Source organism: Pteropus alecto, unplaced genomic scaffold (genome assembly GCF_000325575.1).
Source record: "Pteropus alecto unplaced genomic scaffold, ASM32557v1 scaffold71, whole genome shotgun sequence".
NCBI lineage: Eukaryota > Metazoa > Chordata > Mammalia > Chiroptera > Pteropodidae > Pteropus > Pteropus alecto.
Genome location: NW_006433024.1, coordinates 19,939,192 through 19,947,076, shown reverse-complemented (window position 1 = coordinate 19,947,076; position 7,885 = coordinate 19,939,192). Strand labels below are relative to the sequence as shown.

Genomic DNA, 7,885 nt, shown 5'->3' with positions numbered 1-7,885 from the left:
AGGGAACTACTGGAGTGTGGCTGGGCACCCTGACTTGGTCTGGTCTAGAAAAAGGTTGCTTTATCGTTCAAGGAAAGGCAGCAGGGTGTTGACTTGGGCAGGTGTCCTCTTCTCTCATCTACAGTCAGGGGAGTGGGGCCCTCTGCCCACTGCCCACCCCCGCCTGCCATTTAATCCCCAGCTGGATCGTGTGACCTGCCTGGCATTCTCCTGGCTGGAATCTGGCGCTTCTGACAGCAGTTGCTATATCGGGGGAGCCGGGCACCGCCCTGGACACTCTAGGCCCCTGCCCTCACTCCCTGCTTTGCTCCCATCAGCTTCAAGGCAGAGTCACAGTGGCAGCTTTGAAAGTTGGACACCCAGATCCCTGAAGTGATCTCTAGGCTACAGGTACGTGAGTGAGATGAGGGGAGCAGAGTGCCAGCCCAGGGTGAGCGGAGCAGCTTTGGAACTGCTATCCTTGCTCCTATGCCAGCTCCTCCTGGGGACTTCCAGACCCGTGCCTGCTAAGTCCGAGCTCCAACAGCTTCCTGGGTGGTGGGAATGGCAGTGGGGACAAAGCCCATGGATAGGAGAGGGTCTTTTTCTATCCCTAAAAGTGTATGTCCAGCTTCCCTGCTTATCCCTCTGTGCTCCACAGCCTCAATCTGCCACCATTCCTTGCTGCGGGGACACCATGGCTCCAGAGGAAGATGCCGGAGGGGAGGCCCTAGAGGGCAGTTTTTGGGAGGTGAGCAGCTGGGTTCCAGGTTTGGGAGTGGCACTGAAATGCCCACCCTCCTTTGGGCCCAGCCACCTGTCCAGGGGAATTACATAGCTGTCAGCCCCAGCCCTTGAGGGGGCTTTTCCCTGGACACATTGTCCTTTCCATATATGCCCCAGGCCGGAAACTACAGGCGGACAGTGCAGCGGGTGGAAGATGGGCATCGGCTGTGTGGGGACCTGGTCACCTGCTTCCAGGAACGTGCCCGCATCGAGAAGGCTTATGCCCAGCAGCTGGCTGACTGGGCCCGAAAGTGGAGAGGCGCTGTGGAAAAGGGTGAGCCAGCATGCAGGCCCAGCAGGGAACAAAGGGCCACCTAGGGTGGGGAGACCAGGCAGGGCAGCTTCTTTTTGCACCTCTTGTGGAAAGGTTGAGGCTTCCATGTTTGCCTTCCTTTTAAAGGGAAGATCCTCCTGGTTACTCTCACAGTTGTGCTGTTAGAGTTTGCAAAGTACAGTCATTATTTTGATATTTCTAACAGCCCTATGATGGCGGTAGTCCTGATCTACACATTTTCTAGAGAACAATCTAGAAGTTCACGGAGGCTAAGTGACTTGTCTGAAGCCAGATAGCTAGAAAGAGCTAAAGCTTGAGCCAGGCCTTCTGATTTGGGAGCTTGGGACTTTTCCACCCTAACAAGCTGCCCTCCTTGAGAATAGACACTGGTTCTTCCCTCTGAGGCAACACAATGTAGTGGTTTATGTCACAGACCTGGGTTTGAATCTCAGCTTCATCTATAGCTGTAATGCTTTGGGCAATTACCGTCACTTCTCTGGGGCACCTTTTTTTCATCTGTTAAATGTCGATCATGCCACTGTTTTCACAGAGGTGGATGAGGCAAAGATTCAGTGAGATCTGGTATGTCAAGGCACAGAGCAGGTATTCAGTAAGCAGCAGCTGATGTTGTTGCTCATCTTTGCATCCCACCTTCCATGCCTGGAAGGTACCCAGAACAGCACCCAATGAGAGGGAGAGAGCTCATTTCCGGTGATATTCCTGGCCTGGCCTAAGCTCCATCCCTCCCTGCAGGCCCCCAGTACGGCACGCTGGAGAAGGCCTGGCACGCCTTCTTCACGGCGGCTGAGCGGCTGAGCACGTTGCACCTGGAGGTGCGGGAGAAGCTGCAGGGGCAGGACAGCGAGCGGGTGCGTGCTTGGCAGCGGGGCGCCTTCCACCGGCCGGTGCTGGGTGGCTTCCGTGAGAGCCGGGCTGCCGAGGACAGCTTCCGTAAGGCCCAGAAGCCCTGGCTGAAGAGGCTGAAGGAGGTGAGCCTGGGAGGGATGGGCATCAGAGGCACCCCCTTTCCTGGATCTGCCAGGGGTTCGAGGGGGCTGGGGCATGGTGTGCAAGGTCCAGAGTTGTCCGTGTGTGTGCCAGGTTGAGGCTTCCAAGAAGAGCTACCATGGAGCCCGGAAGGAGGAGAAAACAGCCCAGACTCGGGAGAGCCACGCGAAGGCAGACAACACGGTCTCCCAGGAGCAGCTGCGCAAGCTGCAGGAGCGGGTGGAACGCTGCACCAAGGAGGCCGAGAAGGTACCGGCCCTGAACCGCCCGGCCCAGCTTGGGGCTTCCTGAATGCCTTTCCCAGTCCCCAGCAGTCTTACTGCTCTCATCCTCACCTGCCACTCTCTCTCCAGATTATCATTTAAAGGAGGAACCTGAGAAAAGATGATAATTTACCCAGGGAAAGACATGGTGCAATTTCAGGCATCGGGATGAGTTTAGTAGTTGATGGGACCTTCCCAGCCCTCTTCCTTTCCCAGTGTACCACCTGGGACAACTTCTCACGTTGCCTGTTCTGCCAGAGTGCCCTTTCCTTCAGCTCTGCATATCCAAATCCTCCTGTCCTCAGAGGTGCTGCTCAGTTTCCACCTCCTCCATGAAGCCTTTTCTGATTTCTCCTTTCCCTCATCGGTTGACCTTATATCATCTTCGATTCTCCATCTCTTCTTACTTTCACTCTTAATCTCCACTCGCCAGACTCTTAAAGCTGCTGTGCTGGAATGTCACCTCTCTTGTTAGGCTGCTGAGTCTTAGGGGCAGGAACTAGGTCTTGTGACTGATTGCCCCTGGTGCCTAGGCCAGAGCTGGTCCATGGCAGGTACTCAGTAAATACTAGCAGAGTCCTGAGTGGAAGAAGGTCTCATCATCCTCACCAGGCCTCCTCCTTTCCCACCCAGATGAAAACTCAGTATGAGCAGACACTGGCAGAGCTGCATCGCTACACCCCACGCTACATGGAAGACATGGAGCAGGCCTTCGAGACCTGTCAGGCTGCTGAGCGCCAGCGGCTTCTCTTCTTCAAAGACATGCTGCTCACCATACACCAGCACCTCGACCTCTCCAGCAGTGAGAGGTATGGGCTGCGGGGTAGTGTGATCTGGGGTAATCCATCTCACCTGGGCTCTGGCTGCGCTGAATGAGATTGGAGGTGGCGGTGCAGGAGCCCAGGACTTCCTAGTCTGAGGATTGTGCCTTGGGCCGTAGGTTCCATGAGCTCCACAAAGACCTTCATCAAGGTATTGAGGCAGCCAGTGACGAAGAGGATCTGCGCTGGTGGCGCAGCACCCATGGGCCAGGCATGGCCATGAACTGGCCACAGTTTGAGGTACGTGTTCCAGGCGGGGCTGGGAGGCGGGGTGGGCTCCCAGTGGGCTCAACCTGGATTTCAGGAGGGAAGCTAGGGCTTGGAATGAAGTAGGTGAAGGTGGTCTGGATGGCTCTGGCTGCCACCACAGCCTGCAGCCCAGCCTGACCCTAAGCACTGTCCCCACAGGAGTGGTCCTTGGACACACAGAGGATAATCAGCCGGAAGGAGAAGGGTGGCCGGAGCCCTGATGAGGTTACTCTGACCAGCATCGTGCCCACAAGAGATGGCGCTGTGCCCCCACCTAAGTCCCCGGGGTCCTCAGGGTGAGAGCCAGTCACCTGGCTGTGCAGCTCTGCCCCCTGCTCTGCCCTCTTTTCCTCGGTCTCCTTTCCTTCAATCACTTCATACCTGAAGTGGGTTGAAAATTGGCGTCAGGGACCTTAAGACCTACTTAGTAGCTGTAATACCACCTTTCATGGTGGTTTAGGTTTGCCAGGTGTTTCTCATGTTCCCTCTCATCTACTGCTCACATCAGCACTGTGTGGCAGAGGTCAGACTAGAATCTTTCAGTTCTTCCCCACCTGCATCTCCCAGGATTCCTCCAAGGGGGTGAGCCCTTAGCCCTGGGTCCTAGGCTCTCACGCAAGGTGTTCCTTGTGCCCTGAGCCTGCCCCCTTCTGCCTCCCCTCTCCAGTGGTGGGCAGGATGAGGAGTGGTCAGATGAAGAGAGCTCCCGGAAGGTTGCCACTGGGGTGCGGGTTCGGGCACTCTATGACTACGCTGGCCAAGAAGCTGATGAGCTGAGCTTCCGAGCAGGTACCCTGGGACCCCTTTCCTTTTCCTTTCCAGGCTTCAGCCTCCCCTCCTCTTTTACTGGCCTGAGCAAGGGTGTGGAAAAGGGAAGCCAGATACCATTTCTCAAGGGCCAGTTCTCTAACTCTTAAGGTTGTTCTGGGTCCAGCCTGCAAGAGACAGTGTCTGCTTTGAGCCCTCACCTGCCTCTCAAAACCACCAGCTGGGGCCTGATTGCTGCATTCAGGGTCTGGGGTGGGGTGGGGTGGGGTGGCTTGCTGACTTTCACCTCCCTCTGCCTGAACCATGTCTCTTCCTCTAGCTGAATTCTCTAGGTTACTGCCCGCCCCCCCTGCCTCAGTCCCTGACCCAATTGTAGGAATGGGGCTGGGCCAGGGCAGTTGGTAATGACCAATCCCCTTTCCCCCAGGGGAGGAGCTGCTGAAGATGAGTGAGGAGGATGAGCAGGGCTGGTGCCAGGGCCAGCTGCAGAGTGGCCGCATTGGCCTGTACCCTGCCAATTACGTGGAGTGTGTGGGGGCCTGACCACCTTGACAGCCCTTCTGCAACGTTTCTCCACCCTGAACCAGAGCCTAGCTTCTCCTGGAAAGCGAGACCTGAGGACCCTGAACCATTGTGCCCCCGCTGCCCTTGAGGAAGGAGAGAGTCCAGGGAACTAGGGAGGGGAGGGTCACGTGTCCAGGAAGGGATTGGTAGGGAAGGGCCAATTTGAGTCTAGGCTGAGGGTAAGATGGGGAGGTCAGGAAGTGACAGAAGGGCTCAGGGATACCTGGGCCTCCCCAGGAGTGCTTCGGTCTCCCCAGGAGCTGCAGAACCAGTTCCTGGTCTCTGAGTTTTGGGGTTCCTGGGGTGGGCTTGGGGTGAGTGTAGTTCTGGACTAGCAGCACTCTTTTGTGGCTTGTTCTAGTGTGTATTAAACTTGAGGAAAAAAGCATTGCGTGCATCTTTTTTGATACTCTGACCTTGCCAGGCTGCAGAGGGCATCGGGAGAGGCACTAAAGGGAGGTCCGTGGGCCTAGAAGATGTCATGGGGGCTGGAGTTGGGCAAAAGTTTGCCATATGGTATCTGCTCTGGAATTTCGGGACTCTAACCTGAGTGAAAGGGACTCGAGATCAGGCTTGGTGTGAGTCGGCCTGAGTGCTGAGTTGTGAGCTGGGCGGGAGCCCGGCCAGTTTGTCTCCCCGTTCAGTCTGGTGGGACCCTGAGGGCTTAGTAGGGCTGTCATTACTCATCCATCGTGAACTGGCTCGAACTAAGACCCGGGTCCCTGGCCTTGCAGCCCACGCTTTCTGGGAGGTGGCTCCACCTTCCAAGGGTAGCGATCTGGCGTGGCTGGGGCTGACCAGCGGGCCGTCACAGGGCCCTGGCTACGGATTGGCTCCGGAGTTGCGCGGCGTGGATTCAGGAGGCTATTGTGGGACAAAGGCTGCTGATGTCTCTGCGCATGTTCCGCCGGCCGCTCATTGGTCCAGCTCGGGACAAATGGCCCCACCCCTCGGCCGGCATGGGCGTGGCTAAGGCCGACGTGTGTACTCTGCCTTCCCGGCCGCGGATTGGCCCTTGACGGGGCCCGTCGGTCGCGCTGGTGTCTGGGAAGGAGAGAAAATGGCGGCGGAGCCGAGTAAGAACGAAATCCAGATTCTTTTTAGGAGACTTCGCGCAGTTCCGACCAACAAGGTGCGTGAGTGGGAAGCAGGCGGGTTCTTGCGCCGCCAAGAGCGACTCTCCCGGCTCCCCTGAGGCCCGAGGGAGGGAGAGGGGCGTACGTGGGCTGTTTTCCTGGGGTGTCAGCCTTCGGCCTCGACTCGGGGCCCTTGATCATTCGCTCATCGCTTCCTCCACCCAGGCCTGCTTCGACTGTGGTGCCAAGAATCCGAGTTGGGCCAGCATCACATACGGTGTTTTCTTGTGCATTGACTGCTCCGGGGTGCACCGCTCCCTGGGCGTCCATCTCAGCTTCATCAGGTGGGGTCTCTTTGCGGCTGCTGTGCTTCTGCTGGGCCGAGGCTGTGTGCTCATCAAGGGAGAGTGGCTGCCTCGACTTGAACCGTCGTGGACCGTCCTGAATTCGGTGTTCGGAAACATCCCGGGGAGGTCCTTAACCTCTCACGGGAGGGAACCGCCTGTGTGGGCCCCTTGTCACATAGGCTGTTGTCTCTGCGTTTGGGTCAAAACTCCCTTCTTTCCTGGCGGCCAAACTTGACTGTCTGAGTGTTAGTTCTGGAGAAAAGTTAACTACTTTGACTTTGTCGTAGCTGACATATTGGTCAAGTATATTTGAAGTGAGACTGGCCGTCCTTAAGGGGAAAACCAAATCCAAGCTTGAGTGCCTGAGAATTCGACCTCCTTTCGGACCTGGAAAATAATTAGGACCCTGTTGACTAGATAAATGAAGAGGGAAGCTTTCGTGGACAGGGTAGAGCAGAGCAAGCAGGGTGGTGGCTGAGTAATGTTTCCTGGGCGCCTACTGCAGCCCCAGGTCAAATGACAGGTATGAATGGGTCTGCTAGGAAAGTGTCTACTGGTATCTGCTGGTGAATGACATGCAGCCCTTGCACACAGGTCCACAGAGTTGGATTCCAACTGGAGCTGGTACCAGCTGAGGTGTATGCAGGTCGGCGGGAATGCCAATGCGGTAAAGCTCTTTCTTGCCATCTTCCTGCCCCTACTCTTCTGCCTGGATACTAACTCTAGGATGACTTCTTAGGAGACCCTCTCAATTTCTCTGTTCAGAGAATTCTCTAAAGCAACACTATACACTATTCTCTAAATTTGGAAATTGGTCAGTGTTCTTCTTAAAGGGGCTTCAGATTCAAAGTAAACTGAGCAGATGTTCTTGAGGAAAGGCCAAGGGAGTTAGGGCCTCTGCAGTCATCCAGGTCTTATGACCCTGGATGAAGAAGGATGGGCAGAGCGGGAATGGCATGCTGTCCTCAGGTAGGGTTGAGTGAGGGCTGGGCTTCAGTCAGTCATCTCAGGATGGGAGGCTGTGTTTTCTGCAGGAATTTGAGGAACTTTATGAAAAACTGTTGGTGTCGAGAGAGTGTATCATCCTGTATAAATAAGAACTGGACTGTTATAAGGGGGTGCCTTTTTTGCTCTGGGGAGAATCTCCTGTGGTACACTCTTCTCTTCTTTATTCTCCAGACAGCTTTCTTCCGCCAACATGGATGCACAGCCAATGATGCCAACACCAAATATAATAGCCGAGCTGCTCAGATGTACCGGGAAAAGATCCGGCAGCTGGGGAATGCGGCCTTGGCTAGGCATGGCACTGATGTAAGTGCCTGGTTCCCGGGGCTGGGGTAGTGGGGTGAGTGGGAATATTCAGAGCCCTGTGTTTCTAGAGTGTTTTCTCCCTTCTAGCTTTGGATAGACAATATGAGTAGTGCTCCCAGTCATTCCCCGGAGAAGAAGGACTCTGATTTCTTCACGGAACACACTCAAGTGAGTGCCCACAAAGAACGTTTCCGTGATTGTTCCTGGCAGGTGGTTTACTTATCAAGGCTAAGGTCTTCTGCGATCATGGGCATGGATTTCATTCGCTTTGGTGTGATACCTCAGACAGGGAATGTCTGGGGCCTACTAGGTAGGCCCAGGTATTTCCCCTTCCCGTAAGTAGGAGGCGCTCCTTAGGAATGGACCCTATAAACCTAGGTGGTAAGGAGGAGAGGAAGCTTCTTGAAGGTTCAAGAGCTGTTAGGAGTCCCAAACAACT

The 7,885-nt window shown here is 55.6% G+C and overlaps 2 protein-coding genes across 6 annotated transcripts in view; both read left to right on the top strand.

The window, feature by feature from the left end:
- The window catches only part of PACSIN3 (protein kinase C and casein kinase substrate in neurons 3), an 8,315-nt gene extending 3,215 nt beyond the window's left edge, over positions 1-5,100 (top strand). For all 4 annotated transcript variants that reach the window (XM_015586305.2, XM_015586307.2, XM_006908100.3 and 1 more), the window contains 10 exons: positions 318-390; positions 641-730; positions 883-1,039; positions 1,793-2,028; positions 2,141-2,296; positions 2,944-3,119; positions 3,251-3,371; positions 3,540-3,676; positions 4,048-4,169; positions 4,576-5,100. In XM_015586305.2, the coding sequence (XP_015441791.1) occupies positions 677-730; positions 883-1,039; positions 1,793-2,028; positions 2,141-2,296; positions 2,944-3,119; positions 3,251-3,371; positions 3,540-3,676; positions 4,048-4,169; positions 4,576-4,691 (1,275 nt within the window). In that variant the 5' untranslated portion in view covers positions 318-390; positions 641-676 and the 3' untranslated portion in view covers positions 4,692-5,100. The remainder of the gene's footprint in view (positions 1-317; positions 391-640; positions 731-882; positions 1,040-1,792; positions 2,029-2,140; positions 2,297-2,943; positions 3,120-3,250; positions 3,372-3,539; positions 3,677-4,047; positions 4,170-4,575) is intronic.
- A 593-nt stretch (positions 5,101-5,693) lies between these two features.
- Positions 5,694-7,885, top strand: part of ARFGAP2 (ADP ribosylation factor GTPase activating protein 2) — a 10,683-nt gene continuing 8,491 nt past the window's right edge. The window contains exons 1-5 of one of the 2 annotated variants that reach the window (XM_006908099.3): positions 5,694-5,844; positions 6,014-6,132; positions 6,730-6,802; positions 7,315-7,446; positions 7,534-7,614. In XM_006908099.3, the coding sequence (XP_006908161.1) occupies positions 5,773-5,844; positions 6,014-6,132; positions 6,730-6,802; positions 7,315-7,446; positions 7,534-7,614 (477 nt within the window). In that variant the 5' untranslated portion in view covers positions 5,694-5,772. The remainder of the gene's footprint in view (positions 5,845-6,013; positions 6,133-6,729; positions 6,803-7,314; positions 7,447-7,533; positions 7,615-7,885) is intronic. The other variant, XM_025044042.1, reaches the window with a different exon arrangement.